The sequence below is a fragment of the Pelodiscus sinensis genome, unplaced genomic scaffold (assembly GCF_049634645.1).
Source record: "Pelodiscus sinensis isolate JC-2024 unplaced genomic scaffold, ASM4963464v1 ctg87, whole genome shotgun sequence".
Classification (NCBI taxonomy): domain Eukaryota; kingdom Metazoa; phylum Chordata; order Testudines; family Trionychidae; genus Pelodiscus; species Pelodiscus sinensis.
Genome location: NW_027466017.1, coordinates 258,002 through 282,795, shown reverse-complemented (window position 1 = coordinate 282,795; position 24,794 = coordinate 258,002). Strand labels below are relative to the sequence as shown.

At 55.1% G+C, this 24,794-nt stretch overlaps 3 protein-coding genes across 5 annotated transcripts; 2 read left to right on the top strand and 1 right to left on the bottom strand.

Moving 5' to 3' along the window:
• Window positions 1–672: 672 nt before the first annotated feature.
• GPANK1 (G-patch domain and ankyrin repeats 1) lies at window positions 673–3,665 on the bottom strand. 2 transcript variants are annotated; one of them, XM_075918270.1, is made up of 3 exons: window positions 3,424–3,665; window positions 2,252–2,895; window positions 673–2,041 (listed from the first exon to the last, which is right to left on the bottom strand). In XM_075918270.1, exons 2-3 carry the CDS (start codon window positions 2,824–2,826, stop codon window positions 1,579–1,581), a joined length of 1,038 nt encoding a protein of 345 aa, XP_075774385.1. In that variant the 5' UTR covers window positions 2,827–2,895; window positions 3,424–3,665; the 3' UTR covers window positions 673–1,578. The 2 variants fall into 2 exon arrangements, with proteins under 2 accessions (XP_075774385.1, XP_075774386.1); XM_075918271.1 differs by having other exon boundaries at window positions 673–2,038; window positions 3,424–3,662.
• Window positions 3,666–4,184: 519 nt separating this feature from the next.
• CSNK2B (casein kinase 2 beta) lies at window positions 4,185–10,624 on the top strand. Of its 2 annotated transcripts, none has more exons than XM_014568661.3 (7): window positions 4,185–4,305; window positions 6,465–6,547; window positions 6,737–6,839; window positions 8,837–8,952; window positions 9,063–9,138; window positions 9,405–9,594; window positions 10,273–10,624. In XM_014568661.3, exons 1-7 carry the CDS (start codon window positions 4,236–4,238, stop codon window positions 10,361–10,363), a joined length of 729 nt encoding a protein of 242 aa, XP_014424147.3. In that variant the 5' UTR covers window positions 4,185–4,235; the 3' UTR covers window positions 10,364–10,624. The 2 variants fall into 2 exon arrangements, with proteins under 2 accessions (XP_014424147.3, XP_075774388.1); XM_075918273.1 differs by lacking the exon at window positions 4,185–4,305 and adding an exon at window positions 5,287–5,422.
• A 3,171-nt stretch (window positions 10,625–13,795) lies between these two features.
• LOC142825957 (16 kDa beta-galactoside-binding lectin-like) lies at window positions 13,796–15,986 on the top strand. The gene is made up of 4 exons (XM_075918274.1): window positions 13,796–13,864; window positions 14,315–14,394; window positions 15,253–15,424; window positions 15,742–15,986. Exons 1-4 carry the CDS (start codon window positions 13,856–13,858, stop codon window positions 15,886–15,888), a joined length of 408 nt encoding a protein of 135 aa, XP_075774389.1. The 5' UTR covers window positions 13,796–13,855; the 3' UTR covers window positions 15,889–15,986.
• The last annotated feature ends 8,808 nt before the right edge of the window (window positions 15,987–24,794 follow it).

Sequence of the window (24,794 nt, the reverse complement as noted above, 5' to 3'; positions counted from 1 at the left end):
TCTCCCTCTAAACGCCCTCACAAAACTCCCTGAAAGCTGCTCCCATTAGCTAAGCTCCCTGGTCACTTACTAGCTCTGGCCTTCCTGATAGCCCTGCCCCCTGGTTAAGGCCTGATGAATGGACAAAGTGTTAGGTTTCAAAGCCTTCTTAACAAGCATACAGCTTCCAACTGCCGGCCTCAGCACATGGTCCTTCAAATAAACAGCTCACAGACATCCAAAGAGACAGAAAAGCACACGTTCAGCACAGAGTATCTTTCAGGCAACCAGGAAGTATCCCCCAAACACAAACACACACACTACAGCCAGCCACTTACCCCAAGGGTCCCATAATTGCTTCTCCTTCACCTGGAGAAATCCCTCATGAAACTCCATTAGCTACACTATGATGTCAAATAAAAGGCCTGTTTTGTTGACTTTGCAAAATGGAGCTGTAAGCTGATCTCAGGGACTCAGAGCTAAATCCAGAGCCACCACACTGTTGTCAATCCCGGGCTAGGTTCTGTATTCACTGAATTCAGAGTGACACCACTGTTGTCAATGGACACGTTCTGATCTCACTTCCTATGAGGTAAATTTGGAGTCAGGGCTAGACTCTGATCTTACCTATGTTTACACGGTCAATTAGGAAATCCAGATCTCTTAGGACAATCACTAGAGCCACAAAACAACCAGGGAGGGACCACTATTTATTCTCACTTAAAGATTCCAAATCAAATAGAATCCAAACAAAAACTGAGATTTGTTTCCCCTCCAAATCAGTCAAAATCCCCAGACACCAAAAAACCCGGCCAGCATCTTTTCCTGCTCACACATCTCACTGCTTTCTGAGCAGAAGGGAGAACAGCAACCAGGCCACGTTCCCATCCCTGAATCATCCCATTAAATTACAGGAACAAGAGCTTGTGCATGTTGGCCTAGTCAGCAGATCTGGCATTCTAAGACCGTGAGGATTGCAGAGATGTGTCTCTTCCCTGATAGCTACTGGCCCTTTAAGAAAAATGATGTCATATCAACCAGCCAATCCAGAATTCCAATAGGCCGAATGGTTTGAAGAACTGTAGGCTGAGTGGTTAATGGTGCGGCACAGAGATCCCATTGAGATGCTTCTGGTTCATAGTCAATGTTTTGTCAAGGGTTTGCATCCAACATGTCAAGGAAATCAACTGTCTGGATACTTTCAAGGACTGTGCGTTATTAGTTAATGGTACTCCACAAAGATGACATCATAGGTTAAGGGTCAATACTCATGTAGACATGAGGGATCTGATTGGCTAAAAAGTTTTCCTGGGCTGTAGGTTTGTTGGCTAACAGCGCAGGTATCAGAAATACCAGAGGTTGAATTTCTCAAAAAGCACCTCACCTGGATAATCCAACTGGCTGCATGATTTTAGGGTTGTTAATTGTCTCGGGGGGTTAAAGGTCAGAGTTCATGTAGACATTCCATCCTGGCAATCCAAACAGCTGAACATTGATAGGAATCAGTGAGTGTGAAAGGTTAAAGGTCAAAGTGAATGTAGATGCACCATCCAAGCAATCCCAGTAGCTGAATAACCATCGAGGCTCTTAATCCAGAGTTCAAAGGTCAAGGTTCATGTAGGTGCGCAGATTACGCTCCCAGGCCTGTGCTTTGGCCTCTCTGCGACGGGCCTCTTTCTTCCCCACTGTAGCTGCCCGTTGTGTCCTAGGCTGCTGCTCCCTGGGCTGAGCCACAGCGCTGGGGTCATTAGCGTTGAAATGGGTGACCTTGGGCCGGAGGTCGCTACGGAAGCCCAGGCCCTTCTGGTCCCTCTTGAGGACAGTCTGGACAGGGAATTTACGACCAGTGCCCTCAGGCCCCAGCCCAGCCTCAGCGTCCCAGCCCCCCTTGACCATGAGCTGGAAGCCGACGTTGTTCTCGGGGATGTGGTAGCGGGTGGGAGGCAGTGGGTCGCGCCGATTGAAGAGGTGGGCCGTGGAGCGTTCGTGGAGCTCTACGCTGTCCTCGCTATAATGCATCTTGCACACGGCACAGTATTTCCTCTCTGCTGGAGTCCTCCTGCTAGGGAGACAACAGGGTCAGGGACTACTTGGTTGGCTCAGGGAGATGAGGAACGGGACATAGGGCCTTTCCCCTTTTGGTCCCATCTGGTCCCAACTTGGGGAAACTAGCTAGTTGAGGCAGATGGGGAAGGGGAGACGGGACCTTTCTTCTCTAGAGAGCTCTAGCTCTGATTGGGGTTGGGTCAGGTGAGCAGAACCGAAGACTCACCTGGCCATCCTGCCCTCTGGCTGAGCCGTTTCACGCTCCTGGAGGATCCTCACTACATCCTGGTGCCCGGCTTCCTCGGCTAGGTCCACCGCATCCCGGCCCTGCGACTCGCACACGCCCACCCATGCGGCTCCCCGGGTCAGCAGGTATCTCACGGCCTCCCCCCGGCCTGCATAAGCGGCACACATGACCGCCGTCCAGTAATAACCGTCCCTGTAGTTCACATCGCACCCCTCCTTTTCCAGCAGCCGCCGCAGGGTCCTTGTGTCACCCTCCTGGGCCGATCTCAGCAGCAGGTTCCCACGGCGAGAGTCAGTCTGCCCTGTCTGGGTGGTGGGTGTCTCAGGCACCCTCGGGCGTCTCGGTGGGGCCTTGCGTTTTCGTAGGGGACTCGAGCGGTCACCGGAGGCCAGGACGCTCTCATAGAAGCTCCGGGCTTCCTCGCCTTCCATATCCGCATCCCCTTCCCGGCGTCGGACAGGGCACCCGGCCCGTATCTGGAGCTGCCCATCCTTCCAGAGGTCTGACTCTTCCCGGGCCCGGGTGAAGGAGATGAGCTGGGGGCCGGAGTTCATGGTGGAGACGGGGGGATGGAGGTGGGTCACTGGGCGGCCCCGGTGCACAGGGCGGGATCAGCCTGTTTCCTAGCGGGGAGGGGAACAAGGCCGGCAAAGGTAGGAGGCAGAGCGGTGATTTCCCCGGGGGGGGGGGGCACCAGTGTCCTTGGGGGACCCGCAGACAGGGCCGTGGGGGTGGGGTGCCGGGGGGGGGGTCGGGCGGGGGCCCTAGCGAAATGGGGGCGGGGCCACGAGCCGGGGGGGGGGTTTGAGGAGTGGAGCCGGGTCCCGAGACGGGTGGGGGTGGGGGGTGAGACCAAGAGCCCAGGAGGGGAGTGGGGGCTGGGAGGGGGCGGGGCCAGCTCCTTGAGGGCGGAGCCCGGGTCTGGGGGCGGGGCCAGCTCCTTGAGGGCGGAACCCGGGTCTGGGGGCGGGGCCAGAATCCGGAACGAGCCCCCTGGGGGCGCTGTGGGCGGGGCTAGCGCCCCAGGGGCGGGGCTAAGGGCCAGGGGGCGGGGCGAGCGCCTCGGGGAGCTGTGGGCGGGGCTAGGCCCTGGGGGCGGGGCCAGCCACACTCCCGCCCCTCCCCCCAGACGCCGTCGCGGCCCCACTCACCATAGAGACGCCGGAGGCCGCAGCAGCCGCGCGCCGCCCCCGGGGGCCAAGGGAAGGCGCATGCGCGCGAGGCCGCCGGTGGGGGGGGCAGGGGGGTTCCTGGTTCTAGGCACGCGCATGAGGGGAGCGGCTCGAACGCAGCCTCCCGCCGGCCGGTTACTCTAGGCCGCGACGAGTGACCCGCGACGCGCATGCGCAGTACATCCCCCCCCCCCCGAGGTGCGTGCGCACCGTGTTCCAGACGCGGGAAAAGCAGGCGGGGCGCGTGAGTGACGTCACGTAACGCGTCAGGCGGTGAAGGGAGGAGCCAGGCTCCTGCGCACGGGAGCCCAGTGAAACCGAGCCAGGGGGCGCGCGTGCGAAACCGAAAACAGGCGCATGCGCAGCCCCGTGCTTCGAACCTAGAGGCCAGCACAGCGCATGCGCAAGGGCCCTCGCGCTCTCGCTGGCCTAGTAACGGCCACTGCCCCGCGCGCTTCCCTGCTTCTAGCGTGAGGTGCGCGGTAATCTCATTTGCATATTACCCAGCATGCCTTTCTGCCTCGAACCCAGCCAATTAGCGTCGATTTGTTCCCATTTCAATAGAATTAGATTTAATTTGGGAAGGAATTAATGACAGTAGGATCGGCTCGCAGGCGCGTGACGTCATCCCGACGTCGGTTCATTAACACACCTTCTAATTTACCTCACCCTAACCGGATTACGTCAGAAATAGCCCTACCCGCGACAGGCTAATTAACATATTTGTAATTAACCTGTAGGTCAGCGTAATTAACCCTTCATGGCCGGTACCAATTAACGTGCCGGGGCAGATGAGCACGCGGGGCGCCATGGAGTACAGCAGAGCCAGCACCCGGCGGAGCAGCACCAGCATCAAGGAGGGTAAAGGAAGCCACGCCCCCGGCGGGGAGGCCACGCCCTTTCGTGGGGGCCGGACACTCCCGGAGATGAGGCCACGCCCCCTGCGGGAAATCCCGCCTGTCCCAGTAAGGGGCACGCCCTCACGAGGGTTAGACCACGCCCATTTTGCAGGGACACGCCCGTTTAGGGGAAGCCACGCCCTCTTTGTGTTGGCCCCGCCCTTTAATATGGCAGTTACTCTGGGTGAAGTCTCACCCCATCGGGACAGGCCACGCCCATTTGCGTGCGGACACCCCCCTTTTTGGATAAGCCCCTCCCCTTCGGGTCAGGCCACGCCCATGTCTGATGGCTTTCAGGTGTCCGGGCCCCTCCCCCATGCGTCTGGCTCCGGTCTGCTCCTAAGAGACGGCGGGGGGGGGAAGACCGCTCCTCCCATTATGCTCTGCGGCCCCTCCTCTCGCCCCTCCTCTGGGCTTCGTAGTTTCCCGCTCCCCCGCCCTCCAATCCCGGCAATGAGGCTCGGGCGGCGACAGAACTACAACTCCCAAGCGGCCTTGCGGCGCCTCCCCCGGCTTCCTCCCGTCCCGCCTATCGCGTTCAAACATGGCGGCTGTAGTTCGCGCGGGGAGCTGCGGGACTACAACTCCCAGGAGGCCTTGCGGCGCCCGGCTGCGCACGCAGCCGCTTCTCTGTCTGTCATGGCGGGTGTAGTCTGTGAGCATCCTGCCGCCCGTTCGTTCTAATGGCCCTAGGGGCACTCCGGGACTACGATTCCCATGCTGCTTTGCGGCTCCGCGGGGTCCCCTCCTGCCGTACGCCCGTAGTACCGTCGGGTCCCGCTGCCCATGCGTCCCAATGCGGTTCGGGCGGCTGGAGAACTGCAACTCCCGTCGTGCATCGCGGCCTCCCATCACCCCCCGCGCCCGCTGCCCCCGCTTTGCATGGTGGGAGCGGTAGTTCCGCGCTGGCCCCGCGTCCCTGGACTCCTATGGAGGCGGCGGTGGCTGCGAACTCCATCTCCCGTCATGCCCCGCGCGCTGGGAGGGGGCCGGAAGCGAGGCCTGTGCACGTCTGGCAGCGCTTGTTTGCACTCGCTGCCGGGCACCGCCTGCTGCCGAGCGGGGCTGAGCGCGCGGGGGTGAGTGTCCTGCGCCCTGGTGCGAAGAGGGGCGGGGGGTGGACTGCCCTTGTGCAAAGGGCCGGCCGCGCCGTAGTGCAAGGGGGGGCTTCTACCCTAGTGCAAAGGGGGGGCGGGGAGTCTGCCGTAGTGCAAAGTGGGGGTGGGGGTGTGCTGTAGCACAAGGGAGGCCGGGGTGTCTGCCCTAGTGCAGTGGGGGGCGGGGGGATTTGCTCCTCGTGTAAAGAGGGAAGAGGGCCTTCTCCTAGTGCAAAGGTGGGGGGGGCTGCCCCTACTGGAAGGCATGGCGGGGGGATTTGCACCCTAGTGCAAAGAGGGGGAATTTTCACCCTAATGCAAAGGGGGGGGAGCCTGCCCTTAGAGGCCGGAGGTGATTTGCATCCTAGTGGAAAGAGGGGAGGGGGCCTAATCCAACGGGTGTAAGAGTGTGTGTTCTGTCCCCAGTGCAAAGGGTGTGTGTGTGGGGGGGGTCTGTCCCTAGCACAAAGGGGGGGGCATGTGCTCACTAGAGCGAAGGGGGCATGTGGCAGGGTCATCTGCCTTCTTAGTATCAAGCTGGGGAGGAGGGAGCTGTGCAGCGGGAGGGCAAGGGGGCCCAGACCCACACAATGATGAGCGGTCTGCCCTTGTGCAAAGAGGGGAGGAGGGTGGGGGCATTTGTGCCCCAGTGCAAAGGGGGAGTATTTATCCCTCATCTCTGCCCGTGCCATGGGAGGACGAGTTAAAGATACAATGGGGGAAGGGCCATTCACCCTTCATGCCCCACCCCAGAGCCAGCTGCATCTCAGTGCCGAGAGAGGGGTCCCTGTAGAACTGCCCCTCTCCCTCCCCGTGTCCCACCCCAGAGGGGGCGCATCTGAACGCTGTCTGAGGGGGCTGCTCCTGAGGGGGCTGCTCCTGAGGGGACACGTGAGGGGACACGTCACAGCACTGGCTGCACGGTCTGTAGTGGGAGCGGCGTGTGGGGCTGCCAGCCAAGCCCGAGCCACGTTCACCGCACACACGGGTAGCCTGACGCGCCCCCCCCCCCCCCCCTCTGCAGAGGACGGGAAGATGAGCAGTTCCGAAGAGGTCTCCTGGATTTCCTGGTTCTGTGGCCTGCGTGGAAATGAGTTCTTCTGTGAGGTGAGTGGTGCCTAGTGGTTGGAGCCAGAGTGCCTGGGTTCTCTGCCTGGCTCTGGGAGAGGAAGCAACTGGGAGCCAGGACTTGTCCTGACCATGGGAGGAGAGTGGGGTCTAGTGGTTGGAGCATGGGGGGAGGAGGGCCTGGGAGTCCGGACACCTGGGTTCTCAGCCCGTCTCCCTCCCCCGCAGGTGGATGAGGACTATATCCAGGACAAGTTTAACCTGACGGGGCTGAATGAGCAAGTCCCCCATTACCGCCAGGCGCTCGACATGATCCTCGACTTGGAGCCAGGTACTAGGTGGGGGTCCCAGGGCTGAGGAGGGGTCTCGGTCTGAGCCCCTGACCCGTCACCAGCCCCCTGCCAGCTTTGTGTGAGTCCTCGTCTCCTTCCACCCTGCTGCCGCTCCCCGCCCCTCTGAATGGGCCGGCATGTCGAAGCCAGACAGCTGCCCCTTCGCACGACTGCCGGCCCAGGATGCGTGCGGCACAGTTGTGTGAGCAGCAGGGTGTGTCTTGCCCAAGCGTGGGGGACAGGTGTGCGTGTCCATTTCAAAGTTGTCCGTCGCAGGGTGTTTGTGTGGTGCACAGGCATGAAGGATGGGATGTGTGCCTCTTGCACACACGTGGAGGAGGGTTGTGTGTGGATGAAACATGCACGTGGCACACAACCTGGCTCTGAGCTCCTTGTCCTCTCTCGTGCACAACTGCGAGGTCCTGGGATGTTTGTGCCTTTGCACGAGGCTGCATGTCTTTTACAATATAGTGAGGTCTTGATTTGCACGTAGCTGTTTTTTGCACAAGCACGTCACAATTGAGGAGGGCTCATTATGATCCCCTTTCCGGGCAGCATCTGCACTCGTACCCATCTAGACATGCGAAAGCAGCGTGGGTGTGTCAGCCGTACAATGGACTGGCCTTGGTGGTGTCTCTTTGCCTGAATCATTGAGACCCGGGGTCCTCCTCTCCCATCTCTTCCTTCCAATTTGACATGGCCAAATAGAAGACCGGACCACCAGGAATAGCCACGGGGACCCGTCCTTTGACATATGGGCCCTGGGGGAGAATCGCTGAATGGGAGCTCCCGACGTAACATGGGTCAGTGCGCAGCTGGGAAGGCAATTTGTTGGTTCTGTGGATGGAGATAGAGATCCCAAGGCCAGGAGAGTCGTGAGTTCAGCAATTTCACGGTTCGCAGGGCCCACGGGAATTGGCTCCCGGGATCACGCCGGCTGGAGCACGGATGAGTTAGTTAATAGCATCCCATCTGGATTGAAAAATTGCTGGCGACGGAGAATCCCCCAAAACGTGGGCCAGCGGTTCATTACGTTCCCTGATGTCGATCTGTGCCGGGAATAAGCAGGAGTATTTCCCACTTCTTCCTACTCCCGCGTTGGTTCCTCTCCCTTCCCCCTGGAGAATTTAGACACGGTTTTGACTTTGAAAAGAATCAAACACATCTTGCATGTTCCATGTGCAAAAAGTACGTTCGCTCCAGTTGGAACAGGCCTCTCGTCTTTCAATCCTGCACTTCAGTCAAAGCCTTAAAACTTTTATTTGAAAAAAGCCTCGTTTTACGTTGCGGACGTTCGGTTTGTGACCCTCCGCAGCCGTGTGTGGTTGGCACATCATGCCAAAGTGGGCTGCACTTTTGCCTTAAAAATGTAGATTTAAAAAGCCCTTCTACGTGACGTGTTTGCTGGAATTTTTGTAAACTGCTTGCGGCATTATTTTTAGACCCACTGAAATGTACCGTTTAAGTTATTTCTGTGTCGGGCTTTTTGCAAAATATGTAACGGAAAAGCTGCTCTCTGAAGGAGGTTTTTTGATAGAAAGGAACAAGAAAAAGAGACCAGCCGCTGGTCAGAAATCGAATTTCCGCGATGTAAAACGAGGCTTTTTTTAAAGAAAGGTTTTAACGCTACTGAAGCGATCGGTAATAACAAAACTTAAGCAGGGGGTCTTGCGAAGTGTGCGCTTTGTTTGCCTGCAAATTCCCGCAGCCTGGAATTTTTGTCCACCTGGTCTTGCCCCGCAACAAAGTTTATTTGCCCTGCTGCTGTCACTGCGGGGATCCTGGCTCCGATCAGAGGGAAGGCGAAGCAGAGTGACTTGCGATGGGTTGGGTGGATCTAAGCGTGTAGGAATGAATTCCAGGCAGCCGGTTGGCCGGTGGTAGGGGCTCAGACCGATCCCGCGGGTTGGGAGTGACTCTGGAACTCCCGGCGTTCCTGCCTCCGGCTCTGCGGGGTCTCCCCGACCTGTCTCTCACGCCGCCCCTTTCCTTGCAGATGAGGAACTGGAAGATAACCCCAACCAGAGCGACCTGATCGAGCAGGCGGCCGAGATGTTGTACGGGCTGATCCACGCCCGGTACATCCTCACCAACCGCGGCATCGCCCAGATGGTGAGCGCCAGCCCCGCCGGGCCAGCCAGGCCCTGCCCTGGCGCTGGGTGCGGTCCGGAAGGTCCTGTTCCCAGGCCCGGGCTTATCCTTTCTCTCTCTCTCCTTCCCAGCTTGAGAAATACCAGCAGGGGGATTTTGGCTACTGCCCTCGGGTCTATTGTGAAAACCAGCCCATGTTGCCCATTGGTAAGTGGAGGAGCGGAGTGAGGTGTAGTGGTTAGAGTGGGAGATGGGGAGCCGGGATTCCGGAGTTCCCTTCTCAGCTCTGGGAAAGGCAGTGGAGCCTAGTGGTTATAGCGGAGGGGGGCGGGGGTGTGTGCATGCGCGTGTGTTCCAGGATTCCTGGGTTCTCTTTCCAACTCTGGGAAGGGCAGTGGAGCCTAGTGGTTAAAGCCGAGGGGGCTGGGTGCCAGAATGCCTGGGCTCTCTCTGACTCCCCTTCCTCCCGCCAGGCCTGTCCGACATCCCCGGCGAGGCCATGGTGAAGCTCTACTGCCCCAAGTGCATGGACGTCTACACCCCCAAGTCTTCCCGCCACCACCACACGGACGGCGCCTACTTCGGGACCGGCTTCCCCCACATGCTCTTCATGGTGCACCCCGAGTACAGGCCCAAGCGGCCAGCCAATCAGTTCGTCCCCAGGTGAGCTGCCTCCCACTGCAGAAGGGCAGAGTCCAATCCCAGCGGGTCAGAGAATCCAGCTCCGGGTTTTCCCCCTTTCCTGATGGGCTGAAGCCCAACTCCGTTCTGGGGGGCTGGCTCCAGTTTTTCCCTCCACCAGCAAGCTGCAGCCCGAGTATGTTCCAGTGGACTTGGGATCCACTTCCAGCTCTTCCGTCTCCCCTAGAAGGCCTGTTCCGGTGGACCTCCAGGTTTTCCCTCCATCCCTTTGGGGACCTGGCTCCTACTGCCCCCCATGGGGAGTTCCCAGAGTTCATTCCAGCTGGGCCCATGGATCTGGCTCCAGGTTTTCTCATCCCTCCTCCATTGACGCTGCCGCCAGACTCCGTTCCAGGGGGATCCACCTCTGGAACTTCCCCTGGCAGCTGGGTTTCATTCCAGGGGCATATGGCGATCCAGTTCCATATTTTCCCTTTCCTGCACGCAGACTTCAGCCAGAGTCCATACTGGTAGGCGCAACAATTCCAGCTCTGTTTTTTTCTTTCTCCCACATATGAGTGTTCACTCTGGACCCTACTGATGTCACCCCAGCGTCATCTCTGCAGAAATCCCTGGTGTCAGTGGGGCCTGCTGGGGGGGACTTGTAGGCGTGGCTGGGGCTTGTTCCCAAATATTAACCCCTTCCTCTCCTTTTGGTAGGCTCTACGGCTTTAAGATCCACCCCATGGCTTATCAGCTGCAACTGCAGGCCGCCAGCAACTTCAAGAGCCCTGTCAAGACCATCCGCTGATCCTTTGCCCATCTCCTCAGCCAGCTCCTTTTCCTCCACCGTTTCCACCTTGGACAGGGCCACTTTGATTTTTTTGGGGGAGAGGTCCCCTTGGACTGGTCTGAATTCCTTTCCCCTCCCCCCCAAGCTTTCCCCCCTCGTGTCTGATTTTCATTCCTTTGGATGCGTTGTTTAAATTAATTACCCATTCTCGAGGGGGGGAAAATATCCACACAACTCAGAAAGTGTCTCCTTCCAAAATAAAGTGAGGAGGAAGATTGAGGGATTGGCTCTGGTAGTGGGGACTAGTGGTTAGAGCGGGGGGGCCCTGCTGTGGGAGCCAGGCCTCCGGAGGCGCTGTTGGGATCTGCCCTCAAGACTCGGCCTCCATCCTGCGCACCGTTTCCCGGCCCTGCCGTCTCTCTGCTTTTCTCCGCTGGGGGCCATGGCGGGCGGCGCTCGCTCTTGGGGTGACCTGTCGGGGAGTCTAGAAGCCGCCGGTTCCAGCCGTCACCCTGTCCCTGTTGGAGAGCCCTGGTGTGGGGGACCCCAATACTACAGGCCTGTCCCCCTCACCTAGGCGAGTGGGTGGGGGGAGGTCGGGGGGCTCAGAGCGAGAGCTGCGGAGCAGACACACCCCCACCCCCAGTGCTGTCTGCAGGTGTGAGGGGGTCAGGACCAGAAATTGGTGCCTTGCTTGCAGCTCTTCTGCCCCTGGAGAGAGAAGCTTGGCCAGTGCCTGGGGGGCCCTGTGGTTTGGGGAGGGAGGAGGGGGGTCTTGACTGGGATGGGCCAGGCTAAGAGGAAGCAGGGGGGTTGGGTCCTTGGATTAAGACCATGGTAATCCCGGAGCCCCCCCCCACAATCCCTCACCCTTCAGTTGGCCCCAGGTCCCCCAGCTCAGGGAGAGGAGGGACAAAGTGGCACATGGTTGCTTTGAGGGGGCAGGAGAACCCTGGGGTCCTCCCCCCCGCCTGCCCGTTGCTGGGGAGGGACCCCAGGAGTCCAGCTGTAGCCCCACTCCAGAGCAGCAGGGGGCGGGACCGTTCCCCTGGAGCGCAGGCGTGTTGTACCGGAGGGTCTGGGGCCGAGCTCAGGCTGGAGACGACCGGGGGAGATGGATGGAGGGGGATGTCTGCAGGGGAGGGGTGGAACGATACGGGCCCGAAGGACCTGGGGGGGGGGGGGGGCTCTGGGCAGTGTCTGGCAGCTGATCACTGGAGCGCTCCTGTTCTGCCCAGCCAGTGACCAAGCGGCAGGCTGGTGCCGCGGGGACGGCCGCACCGTTCGGACGCCCCACAGCACGAAGAGCCCCCAAAGCCATGCAGCTGGGCTGTCTCTCCCCACTGCGCCGTGGGGCGCTTCCCCACACCGCTTGGCTCTGAGCCTTCCCCGGGCAGATGCGGCCTGCGATGAACAGCATCTCGGCACGGATGCCAAGACCCAGCCGTCCTGCCTCCCAGTCCCATAGTCCCACTCTAACTACTAGGCCACGCTCCTCTCCCCAGCCAGAAACAGAACCCAGGAAGTCGAACCTTCAGCCCCGCTGGGATACGGTTGTGGGCAGGGCCCTTCCGCTATGGCTACGCTGGCGGCGTCTTCTGGGAGAAATATGCAAATGAGGCTACACATGGAATATTACTGAGCCTCAGTTGCATACCTAATGAGCCACCATTTTTTTCAGAAGAGGCTCTTGCACAAGAAAAACTCGCTCAACGCCGTTCTTCCTGAAAAGTAACCGGTGTAACGGCGTTGTGCAAGAGGGCTTTTCTTGCGCCAGAAGGGGCAGTGTAGACACTCCTGGCGCAAGAGCCTCTTCTGAAAAAAATGGCTCATTAGGTATGCAAATGAGGCTGGACACTATTCCATGCTTAGCCTCATTTGCATATTTCTCCTGGAAGAAGCCGCGAGTGCAGACATAGCCTACGAGATCTCTCCCCACCAGATGTCGCGACAGCAGTAGCATCCCTGGGTTGTTACATACTCGGAGGAAGACCCGGTGGAAAGTGAAAGATAAGCGACGAGGTTACTAAATGAGCAGGAAGCAATGGGCTTAAATGGCAGCGAGGGAGGTTGAGGTTGGACAGAAGTAAAAACTTCCTGCCTCTCGAGTGTTAAACTGGAATAAATTGCTTAGCGGGGTGGTAGAATCTCCATCGGGGGGGATATTTAAGAGCAGGTGGGACAGACCTCTACTAGGGCTGGCCAGATGGTAATTGGTCCTGCCGTGAGGGCAGGGGACTAGACTCTGGAGTTCTCTTCCAGTTCTAGGGTTCTATTAATCTGTGACCCCATCCTTGCTTAATAGCCATCCTCGAATTTATCTAGCTCTTTTTTGAACCCTGTGAAAGCTCTGGTCTTCACCCCGCCCTCTGGCGAGGAGTTCCACAGGTTGGCTGTGCACTGTACGAGGAAATACCTTGGTTTGTTTTAAACCTGCTGCCTGTTCATGTCATGGCGTGACCCCTTGTTCTTGTGATACGGGCAGGCGTAAATAAGCAAAGACGGATGGATTTCTCCACACCTGGCGTGATTTTATGGACCTCTCTCGTCTACCCCCTTGGCTGTCTCTTCCAAGCTGAATAGTCCCAGTTATTCATCTCACCTCCTACAGACACTGTCCCGTCACCATTGTGACCCTTTCCCCCGTCCGCTGTGGCGTTCTATCCTCTCCGGGGACGCCAATGAAAGTGCCATCACTGGTTTGGAGGGGCTGAACTCCAGCCTGTTAGATTTGCAGGGTCTAGGAGGGGATTGTGACCTAGATGAGGGGGTGCAGAGGGTGACATGGGGCAGGGAGTTGGGGTGCGGGAGGGGCTGGGGTGCCAGGTGCACCACCAGACTGCTCGAAGCACTTGGCTGCTCCCTGAGGCCTGATCTAGAGGTTCTTCTTAACCCCCCAAAACAGAATCGGCATGAGCCCCCCGCCAGCCGGGGAGCGTGGCTAAGAGATGCACCACCCTCAGGCCCCGCTGTGTGTAGAAAAGCAACTTTGACCCCAAAGGGGAAAGGGAGCCAGCATTAATTTGGGGTACACACCCCGAGCATCTGATTACGAGCACACACCTGCCCCAGAAGGCATCAGGCCGGATCTTTGCCTCAGTTTCTCACCATGGGCATGTGAGAAAAAAAGACACTCTCCCTCTCTTCCCCCCACCCACCAAAGTGAAAGAACGTGGCCCATGGTGTCCTTTTTATAGGCCAGGAGCTCCCAAGGCAGGATGGGAGCGAGGCATGCTGGGAATTGTAGTTTGCCCACGGCTCCGTTTCTGATTGGCCGGGGAGCGAAAGGGGGCAGGGCCCCAGAGTGAGTGCAGCTGTCTTCTCTGGCCCCGCCCACCTGACCAGCTGGGGCTCCACCTGGCCACACCCCTCTCCCCTCTAATTGGCCAGTTCTGTAGGGCTGGGGCGGCCTGATTGGGCCACAGGTGGGGTGTCTGGGTATTTAAAGCTCCTGGCTGGGGTGGAGGCTCATGGTGTGTGGTGGTAACAGCTGTGTGTGGAGTAGCTGCCATGGAGTGTGTGAGTTACTTTGGGGGGGGGGTGTTAAGGCTGGTTTGCTAGGAGAGGGGTTATCTATGTGGGGTGCACTTGGGGTGTCTCTAATTCCTCTTCCTGTGCTGGAGAGACTGCTTGATGACCCCCCTTGCCCTGCCCCACATCTGTGGGGGTGACTGGGGTGTATGTTTCTTGGTAGCTGTTGCCTTGTGGTGACTGGAAGCTGAAGTCCCTGAGGGTGGGGCTGGCGGGGGGGGGTGGGTGATGGGTCCCCCTGGGGCTGGGGGGGAGTAGGTGGGGGGGTTACAGCTTTGCCACTTGCATCCCCATGGGGAAGCTCTTACAAACTTTCTATGCCCCCTGGAGAGGAAGCTGCCCCTGCCCCCACCCCATGACCCAGTCTTCTGCTCGGGGAGGGGCCTCTGCCCCATGAGGTGTCCCTGGGGGGTGCTCACCTCTTCCCCCTGCCCCCAGGGAATGGTTCTGACCCACCTGAAGGTCCAGCCGGGCGAGTGCATCGCTGTGAAGGGCACGGTGCTGCCGGATGCCCAGAGGTGAGTTCAGACCCATGGGGAGGGTTAAATTTCCCCCCTATGGGGCAATTCCTGGCTCTCCCTGTCCCCCAACAGCAAGATGGGAGAGTCTCTGGGGCTCAGCCCCCCCAAGTGGCAGCAGCACCCTGCTGGCCTGTCACCCCATGGATCTGCCTTGGTGCCACCCCAACATCCTCTCCTGAGGTGGGGGTGGTGCTGGGGGGGGTTCCCCCAAGGGCCCCTAGCCCTGTTTCTGTGGGGCTGGCACTCTGCCCCTGCATGGGATGGGCTCGGAGGGGCAGAGCCCCACAGGGGGAGGCTGGGCTGTGGGGAGCCTTGCTGGCGTCTGCCCCTGGATGTTCCCCTCCACCCCGGGAAGGGACCAGCAGGCGGCAGAGAGGATGCTGGGAAAGTCCAGCCCAGGCTGGTGCATTGTGGGAAGCTCCCAGTGATGCCCTGCTGCAGAGGCGGCTGGGAGATTCCCTGGCTCTACCCCTGGGAATTCTGGGAGGCTCATCCCGTGACCCAGAGTTTGTGGGGGGGAGGAGGGGGGTGGCAGCAGGGAATGCTGGGAAATACCCAGAATGCCATGCTCCCCCAGAGGATGCTGGGAAGTTTCCCACAGTGTGATACATTGAGCAGTGGGAATTCTGGGCTGGAGGGAGTCTTTGGGGGTGTGTGGGGGGGGGGAGTCACCAGCCCTGCAGAGCATCATGGGACATTCCCATGGGGGGGGGGGGGTGGCTGGGCTGGGTGGCTTTCCACAAAGCAAACAGGGGCTGCCCCTGGCTTTGCAAGGGCAGGATCCCTAGGGGACGCTGCCTGGGAGTTGGGGGGGGGGGAGGGGAGAGTGGATCTAAGCCCTTCTTCCCCCCCCAGGTTTGCTTTGAACATGGGCCGGGTGGCCTCCGAGCTGGCCCTCCACTTCAACCCCCGCTTCGAGAGCCAGGGGGACACCCCCGTCGTCGTCTGCAACTCGCGGCAGGACGGGGTGTGGGGCGAGGAGCAGCGGGCGCAGGACTTCCCCTTCCAGCGAGGGCAGGACACCAAGGTGAGGGGCAGCCTCGGGTGTGGGGGGGGGGGAAGAGACCACAGCCCCCTCTTCTCCTTACTAGTGCGGGGCACAGTCACGGGGTGAGCTGAGTGGGGCTCTTCTGGGGCAGCCTACTCCTCCCATCTCAGGAGGCCGGTAGGGCACTGTCTGGGGAAGATCGCAGCTCTCCTCTGCGGGGCCAGCTGAGCAGAAGAGAGGGGGGCAGACCACCGCTACCCCACTCTAGCAGATGTGTATATCTGCGGAGGGCAGGTCTCCTGTCCTGGGGCAGGTAACTCAGGCTCCGCCCCTCACCCTCTGGCTCCTCCCCCCAGGTCTGCATCTCCTTCGATGCCCAGGAGCTGATGGTGGGGCTGCCGGGGGAGCAGCAGATCAAATTCCCCAACAGGCTGGGGCTGGAGGCCATCGAGTTCTTCTCGGTGGAGGGAGACTTCAAGATCAAGTCCATCAAGTTCAAGTAGCTCCTCCCACTTCCCTGCTGGCTCCTCCCACTTCCCTGCTGGCTCCGCCCCTTCCATGGGGAGTTAAAAACCCACCAATAAACTTGAATTTGCTTGTCTCTTTGGGTTTGTCATTCACCTGAGTTTGGGCTGGGGGTTGGGGCCTGGGGCCATCCCTGTTAGCTGCGGAGAACTGGTTTGGCAGAGGCTGTGCAGGCAAGGGGGGGGAAGAGAAGAGATTCCCCCTGGAATGGGATGAGAATCTAGGGAGGTGGCCTAAGGGGTGGGAGCCAGGACACCTGGGTTCTCTCCCTGGCTGTGGCAGGGGAGTGGGGGCTAGTAGTTGGAGCATAGGAGCCTGGTTCTCTGGTTGGGCGCGCTCTCTCTCTCCCCCCAGTGTGCTGCTCTCCCGATCTCACTGCACAGCTGGGGCCAGAGGTGGGGTGGGAGGGGAGGTCACAGCCCCTGCGTCCCTCCAGCTCTCTGGACTGGGTGAGATCAAAGGCCTGTCTAGCCCAGCGTCCTGTCTGCCCACATTGGCCAGTGCCAGGTGCCCCCAAGGGAGTGATCAGAACAGGGAATCAGCCAGTTGTCCCTCCCCTGTTGCCCATTTCCAAACCGACTAGGGACCCCATTCCTACCCATCCTGGCTAACAGCCATTGATGAATCAATCTAGCTCTTACTTTGAACCCTATTGAAGTTCTGGTCTTCACCACATCCTCTGGCAAGGAGTTCCACAGGTTGGCTGTGCGCAGTGTGAAGAAAAACTTCCTGGCTGTGTCTACATTGGTGTGATCTTGCTGCCTATCTACACTGGCGGGGAGTTCTTGTGCAAGAACACTGACGTTCTAATGTGTGAAATAGTGCTTCTTGTGCAAGGACTATGATGCTCCCGCTCAGGAATAAGCCCTCTTGCACAAGAGGCCAGTGTAGACAGGCTACAGGAATTTCTTGCGCAAGAAAGCCCGATGGCTAAAATGGCCATTGGAGCTTTCTTGCACAAGAGAGCGTCTACACAGGCACGGATGCTCTTGGGCAAAGGCACATGCCAGTGTAGACGCTCTCTTGTACAAATACTTTAACGCAAAAACTCTTGCATTAAAGAGTATTTGCACGACATTATGCCAATGTAGACACAGCCCCTTTGGTTTGTTTTAGACCTGCCTCTTCATTTCACTTGGTGACCCCCTAGTTCTTGGGGGAATAAGTAACTTTTCCTTATTCACTTTTCACACCAGTCATTTTCTAGACATCTATCCTGTCTTCTCTCCTCTCCCCCACCCTGTTAGTCCCCTCTTTTCTAAGATGAAATTTGAACTTTTTAATCTCTTCATATGGGACCCGTTCCAAACCCTTCATCATTTTGGTTATTTTTTTAAATCTTTTCCAGTGCTAGGATCTTTTTTTTTTTTTGAGATGACATGACCACATCTGTATGCAGGATTCAAGCTGTGGGCATCCCATGGTTTTACAGAGGCAATAAGATACTCTGTCTTGGTATCTATCTTTTTAATTCCTAACGTGTGCTTTTTTCGCTGCTGCTGCACACAGAGTGGAAGTTTTCAGAGAACTAGCCACACTGACTCCAAGATCTTTCTCCTGAGTAGTTGTAGCTAAATTAGTCCCCATTGTATTATGTCTAGTTGGGATTATTGTGCTTTGTAACATTTATTCATGTTCAGTTTCATTTGCTATTTTGTTGCCCAATCACTTAGTTTGGTGAGATCTTTTTGAAGCTCTTCAGGCTGCTTCTGTCTTAATTTCCAGATGACGCCAAACTTTGCCACCTGTTTGCCCCTTTCGCTAGATCATTTATAAATAAGTTGAACAGGATTGGTCCAAGGACAGACCCTTGGGGGACACCACTAGTTACCCCTCTCCGTTTATTCCTACCCTTTGTTTCTGTCTCTTAACCAGTTCTCTGTCCATGAATGACCATCCCTCTTATCCCGTGACAACTCACTTTACTAAAGAGTTTGAGGGACCTTGTCAAAGGCTTTCTGGAAATCTAAGTACACTGGATTCTCCCTGTCTCCATCTTTCACCTTTCCAACAGGCCTGTTCGGTTTCCTCCTTCTGTGGGGCAGACAGGATGCTGGGCTAAATGGGTCTTTAGTCTGACCCAATCTGGCCGGTCTTATGTTCCTATGTAATCTGGTTTAACTCCTCCACGTCACCTTCACACTCTTAATGTGGATTAATTTTTCTGGCTGTCCAGCTGCAGGCAAGCTGTCAATTACGTATAGGGAGGCTTTGTAATAGACAAACACTAGCTGGAGTTACCTGGTGCTGCTCGGGAAACCGAAGGAACAAAATTTAGAAAAACAGCAGTCCGTTATTTGTTTTTTGCATGATAGAAAAGTTGCACTGACTTCTATAGGGATTAAAATATAGGTCTGTGGAGCGGGTTGGGGGTGGGGGGTGGCCTGGTTACATGTGGGGGGGGGGGGGGGCAGGTGCGGGGTGGCCCCAGGGGGAGGGGAGGTCACGTGCAGGAGGGGTGCCCCAGTTTGCACCTGGGGCTGCAGGTAGGGTTGCCAGGTGTCCGGTATCTTACTGGACAGTCTGGTTTGTGCGACTGTCTGTCGTGCTTCGCTGGGACAGGCAGTGCCCTGGGATCTGCATGTGCCCGGGTCAGTCCTGCTCCCTGCCGGCAGATTCTCCCCCCCCCCCCCCCCCCCAGCTCTGCTTCCTGCAGGCCGCTTCTCCAATCTCCCCAGGCCAGTCCTGCTCCCACTGGCCACCCCCGTCACCCCAATCTTCCCCATGCCAGCCCTGCTGCCCCAGACTCCCTTCCCCTCCAACCAGTTCTGCTTCCCACCAGCTGCCTCCCCCACCCTGATCTTTCCCCCAGCCCCTGCCAGCTCTGCTTTTGGGGGCCCCCCCTTCCCCTAGCCAGTCCCTTCCCTCCCCCTCACGCCCAGTCAAGTGTCTGGTGTGTGGGGGTGTGTGGGGGTTTTTTTTTTTTTTTTTGAGACTACCTGGTACCTTAGCTCGGGCACTTGTCCTGCTCACTATGGCAGTTGTGGGGGTGGGGGCACTGCGTGCTGGGTGGGGTCAATCGGGTCCAAAAGTACCTTAAAACCTTCTCTTGGAGGAAAGGTTATCCCTTGCAAAGCTGGGTTGCGATAGCTCTTATACTGTCCAAGTTATTAGCACACAAACTAACAGGTTTTCATTAGGGGACAAACTTAGAAAATCCTTTAATAGCAGCAGAAATTCACGAGGTTTTACAAAGGCAGGTGGAGAACATATCAGACCCTCCACTCCCAGTGCCTGTATCTGATCTCTTCCAGACCCCCTTTTCCAGAAAATCCTTTAATAGCAGCAGAAATTCACAAGGTTTTACAAAGGCAGGTGGAGAACATATCAGACCCTCCACTCCCAGTGCCTGTATCTGATCTCTTCCAGACCCCCTTTTCCAGAAAATCCTTTAATAGCAGCAGAAATTCACGAGGTTTTACAAAGGCAGGTGGAGAACATATCAGACCCTCCACTCCCAGTGCCTATATCTGATCTTTTCCCGAGGCTAACAGCAGCATACAGACAGGTCTGGGGCTTACACTGATCCGATGTACTAATCCTCTGAGAGGGACATTGGCCACAAAGGATCAAAGTCAGACATCGGAAACAGTAATACACACACAGCTGGACGGGAACACTGAAATCCACTGAGTACCCAGGCAGCCTAAAAATTTGCCTTTCTTCTATGAAGGAACATCACCAGCCACTGACAGAGCAAGATGACAGGTGACTGTCAGTTCTGCAAATTTGGCGGTGTTCCCCGCGTCTTGAACCAAGACCATAACGTAGAAAAGTTAGTGCAATGAATTTCTCCAGTTTAACACTTGTAGTTACCTTAGTGTGACTTCTCGACAGCTTTAGTGAAATACAAGCACCCGTTGTACACGCAGAGAATTTCAAAACAGCTTAACATAAATTACTAGGAGCCTGGAGGTAATGCTAAAAAATAGTACCGTAAGCTCATTTTTTCACATGGTCTTTACAGTAGGAGGCCCATTGGAGCAAAAACTCCCATTACTCCTCATGAGGAGCAGGAGTACCGGCTGCTGACGGGCGGGGGCACACCCTCTGAGTTTGATTTAGCGGGTCTTTACTAGACATGCTCAATCAAACTCCAGAAGATTGATCACGGCTATGTCAATCATTCCGATAGTGAAGACATGGTCTCAGTGTTTAAAAATTACGGCTGGGTGTTTCAAACAAAAATCACAAACTTAGCTTAAAAATTGGCGTGAGTGTTCGTTTGCTTTGTGAGGGGATGTTGTTGTTGTTGTTGTTGTTGTTCTAGAAGGGGATCCAGGAATAGGGCGTGTCAGACAGCTGTAGATATTAGAAGAATAAATCGCAGCGAGGAGCCAGAATTATTTAGCTTAATGGACTGAAGAAGAAGCTGGAAACTGGGAGGTGTTTCCAGATGTTAGTTGCTAAGGGAAGAGACAGAAACGTTATCGCTTGTAGAATAGCAGAGACATGAGTCTTGGTAGTGCGGATTTCTGTCTACCTCAGTGTTTCTCAACCAGTGGTGGTAGTAGCCTTAGGGGTACTTGACATCCCCCCCCACCCCGACTTCTCTCAACACACTGAAACTTGGCAAAAACTGAATTTTTGTTAAGTTTTACAGTGCTTTATTATTTTTGTATTTTTTACACCCAAAAATTTCACTGCCTGCCCAGCTACGATTAAGTTGTTAAAACAAATGTGTTGCAATAATAGAAAAATTGTGTGTGACTGAAAACTGTAGGTACTGGGGGTACTTACAATTCTTTCGGGGAGAAACGGGGGGTACTCAATTTTTTTTGAAAAAGGGGTACTTTATAAAAAAAGGTTGAGAAACACTGGTCTCTTTGGGGAAAGTTCACGAGGGGAACACACAAATGATACAGAAGGAGAAAAAAAGAAAGATGAATGCTATTTTGTTTGTCTATAAGAATAAAATCACCGTAGATTGTTGCACGCCTGGTTTTGTGCTTGATTTTTGTGGAGTGGTAGTGCAAATATGGGGGCGCATTCTCTATCACTGGCAGTTTCGAAATCATGACAGGATGTTTTTCTAACCGCTCTGTCCAGGGAATCATTTTGAGCAGCTTTTTTGTGGCCCTGTGGGGGAATCGATTAAACTAAAGGAAAAAAAAAAAGCTGCGTTCCATACGTTTTGAGATGGAGCGCTTTTTCATTAATTTAACTTTTTTTTTGTTTCTTTGATCTTGAAAATTTTCCGGGCTCAATGTTTGGTTTTCGGTTGTACCCTCCCATTCACTATGGAAAACCCTGCAAGATTCAAAAATGACCCACTATGTTCTTCTCAGGTTTTGTGGAAACAAATGAACTCTCCCAAAAGCTTGCTTAAGAGAGGTTCAAATGTTTCCCGGCAGAGGAAAAGAACGAGTGGAAAACCTTGGTTTGCCCCCCACATTTTAACCCACTCCAATTTTAGTTTTCTGCTGAATTTTACCTGTGTCAGTTTCGGTCCCAAATTAATTGCATGAAAGTCTGGATTTGAGGTCTCACCACCGGTAGGATCAAGTTGAACAACACGTACCGTTTTCTGTGTAGCATTCTAGCTACCACTATGTACGGTGGGGCTTTCACATCATATTGGGCTCCCCCGTCAGCCAAGTAGTACACGCAAATTTGACATTCCCCGCTCCCGGACCTAAACGCCAGCAATTGGTCTCTGGCTTGGATCAGCATCTGGGTGTTCTCCTGGACCAACTTGGGTTCTTGATGATACTCTTTGAGCGCGAGGTCCATGCAGCTTCTCAGCTCCTCCGTCATCTGGCCCTGGCTTTCGAGTTGGCTCCGTCGCCGCAAGAGGCTCATGGCGCTCAGAGGTTCCGGATCAGGGAGCAACTGTTCGCGGACGTGGGCTGGTTGCTGCAAGTTATAACGGGGCTGGCCGTCGATGGTGAAGAAGGTAAACACGCTCTCCCCACTGCCGGAGATGAATTCCAAGAGGACGCTGTTGTTTTGGAGAACCACCCTGGCGTTTTCTTGGACCTCCACGCGCTCCTGAGGGAACACCCGCAGGGCCATGTCGAAGAGGTTCCTCAGCGCGTTGGTCATTCTCCCTTGGGCCTCCAAGCGCGCACGCTCTCTGAGGAGATTTTCGACGCTCAGCAGGAGCGGGCAGGGAGGTTTGCTGAAAAGAGCACCCATCTGCGTCCCGTGGAGGGCAGCTTTCGAGTTTGGACAGAGGCGCCTTTTCTAGCCTGAAAATGAAGCAGAATGAAAAATTTGGAGTTCAGCTACATCAGGCTAAGCAAGTTCACCGCCGACCTCCCAGGGGTGCGACTTGAGGGGAGGTTTTTAGACGAGGATGCTGAACATTTAGTAGCTTGACGCTCGGCGCGGCCTGAAAATCCGACCACTCTCAGTGTGCAAAAAATGGATTGTACAAATTCAGCGTGGCCTGAAGTTAGTCGTCGCTTTTGAAAGTTGTGGACCCTGATCCTAAGTTTATTCATTGCTCCCGTCTCACTGTGGAGGAGAGATTAACGAGGCTGGGACTTTTCAGCTTGGAAAAGGGACAACTAAGTAGGGATAGGATAAAGGTCTATAAAATTGTGACAGGTAAGGAAAAGTTATTGAAGTTATTGAGGAAAAGTGACTAAGGAAAAGTTATTCACTCATTCCCATAACACAAGTACGAGAAGTCACCAGATGAAATTGATGGGTGGCTGGTTTAAAACAAACAAGAGGAAGTATTTCTTCACAAACTGAGTCAACCTGTGGAACTCCTTGCCAAAGGATGTTATGAAGGCCAGGACTTTAAAAAGGTTCAAAAAAGAGTTAGATACATTCATGGAGGACAAGTCCATACATGACTGAAGAGAGTCTCTTCAATTGGACACTAGGGGGTGCCATGGGCTCAGAATAGGGGTTCAACAGAGTTCTTTGGGGGGCACCTTTCAGGACTGGGATAGCAGTTGAGGAGAGCTAGGGGCACCATGGCTTTTACAGTGATGCCCCAAGGCTCATGCAGAATAGGGGCCCCATTCTGTGGGGCTCAAGCCCTCAAAGCCGCAAACATATTTCATATTTATATTGGATTTTTCTCGCGTTCCATTTCTACGGTCGTGGGAATTTACAGGGAGTGGGGTCAGAGAATGAGCAGCGATCTGTCCATATTTATTGACTGTCTGTAGAGACTGAGATTCCAAAAGGTAAAGCTTTTAGGACTGTTAAAATGTGTGGTTTTTAAGTGTGTGTGGTTTTTTTTTTTCCAATTTACGTGAAAATATGCGAAGGAAATAACCCAAAAATCAAACAAAGATGCCTCCTTCAGAGGCACTTTTCTTACTTTGCTGGTCTGTACATTTCACCCGTTAGCGAGCAAAATAGTTTTTCCTCAGTTGTGTAGGGGTGGAGCAATCCATGTTGATTTCTATCTGCCCATAAAATCTAATTTTTCCAAAATTATTTATAAGGCACCTGGAATCCTCTTCTAAACAATTTTCCTCTCAGGTAGGCCTCGCTACTTCTTTTTCATTTTTAAGATCGACTTTGCTCCTCTCAGGCCTAGAATGCAAGGCCTTGCTATGACTTCCGTTTTGTGTTCATTTTTTTTTCTCCCCTACAAAGCCCACATATCTGACAACGACTTACTGTTTCTCCATCCCCAAGTTACTCTCTCGAGCTCTTTTAAGCCAGTTTAGATATTTTAATCCAAAAAAAAAAAAATTAACGAGGTTAGAATGGAGGAGAGCTAGAACGTTGCTCTTTTGAGCAACAGCTTAATGAACCATTTCGGGGAGAAAAAAAATCATATCCCTCAAAGATACACAATGTTCTTCTAAGAATACATGGTATAATACATTGCTAAAGCCATCTGGGTTGCAGAATATGAGAGAGAGAAGATGGGCAGGGAATATTTTTCGTTAGAACAATTTCTGTTGGGGAACGAGGCAAGATTTCAAGCCCCACAGAAGTGCTTCTTCCAGCAGAAGACCGGAAGTAGGGTTGAAAAGTTGAAGAAACTCTTCGTAGAACTCAAAAACTCATGCCCCGTAAAAGGAATCAACTCTCCCACCTTGTTGCAAGATCGCCATTAGTTGCTATTTCTTATGGCTATTAATGCCGAGCCCTTAATACGCAGACATACGCACCCAATGTAATTTTGAGATGTTTGGTTTCGTGAGCTCCCTGCTGCTGTTCCGGCAACAGGGGGTGACATTAGGTTGGAAAAGGGTGTTTTACTCTTGAGTCATTAAGCCAGTTCCATTGCACTGCTTTAGTTGCGAGTGTGTGGTAGGAGGCAACACCTTTTATTTTCCACTTTCTTTGCACACGACTCAGGCATTTGTGAAGGTCGCGGCTGGAAGGCCGAGTTCTTGGAAGACGTGGCCCAAAATGACTCATCGTTTCTGCTAATGATTCAACTCTAGATTCGATAGTTGGGCTTTTGGACTCTCGTGTGGGTTTTACATCTGTTTATTTTCCATCTGATTCTTGAACAACCTGTCATCTACCTGCACTACCAGAGTTCCATCCCCCTAGACTGGTGTTGGCGTCTTTTATCGGGAGAAGATGGCTTCAAAATGGCGAAAATGAGGAACCTAGAGAGAGAAACAGAAGCTAACTGAAGGGGGAAACGTTTGAATAAATACAAGCTACTTACTTCTGAAGAGCTGAACAAGACCCCGGTCTCCAGCAGAGAGAAGAGAAAGTTGTGCGTGTTCACGCCGGAGATGTTTCCAAGTTGGGAATCGGAGATTTCTCCTAGTGCCACATCCACAGTCTCTACTGCGCCTGTACGGGGCAGCAACGCTCTTTTGCGCTGTCCGTTGACTGCGCATGCACCGCGACGCCTCCTGGAGGCATTCTTAGTGGAGTTCTGAAGAGCAAGAAGTCAGTCTTCAGAGACAAACCACCCATGCTAACCAGCTACAGCTCTGGTGAATGG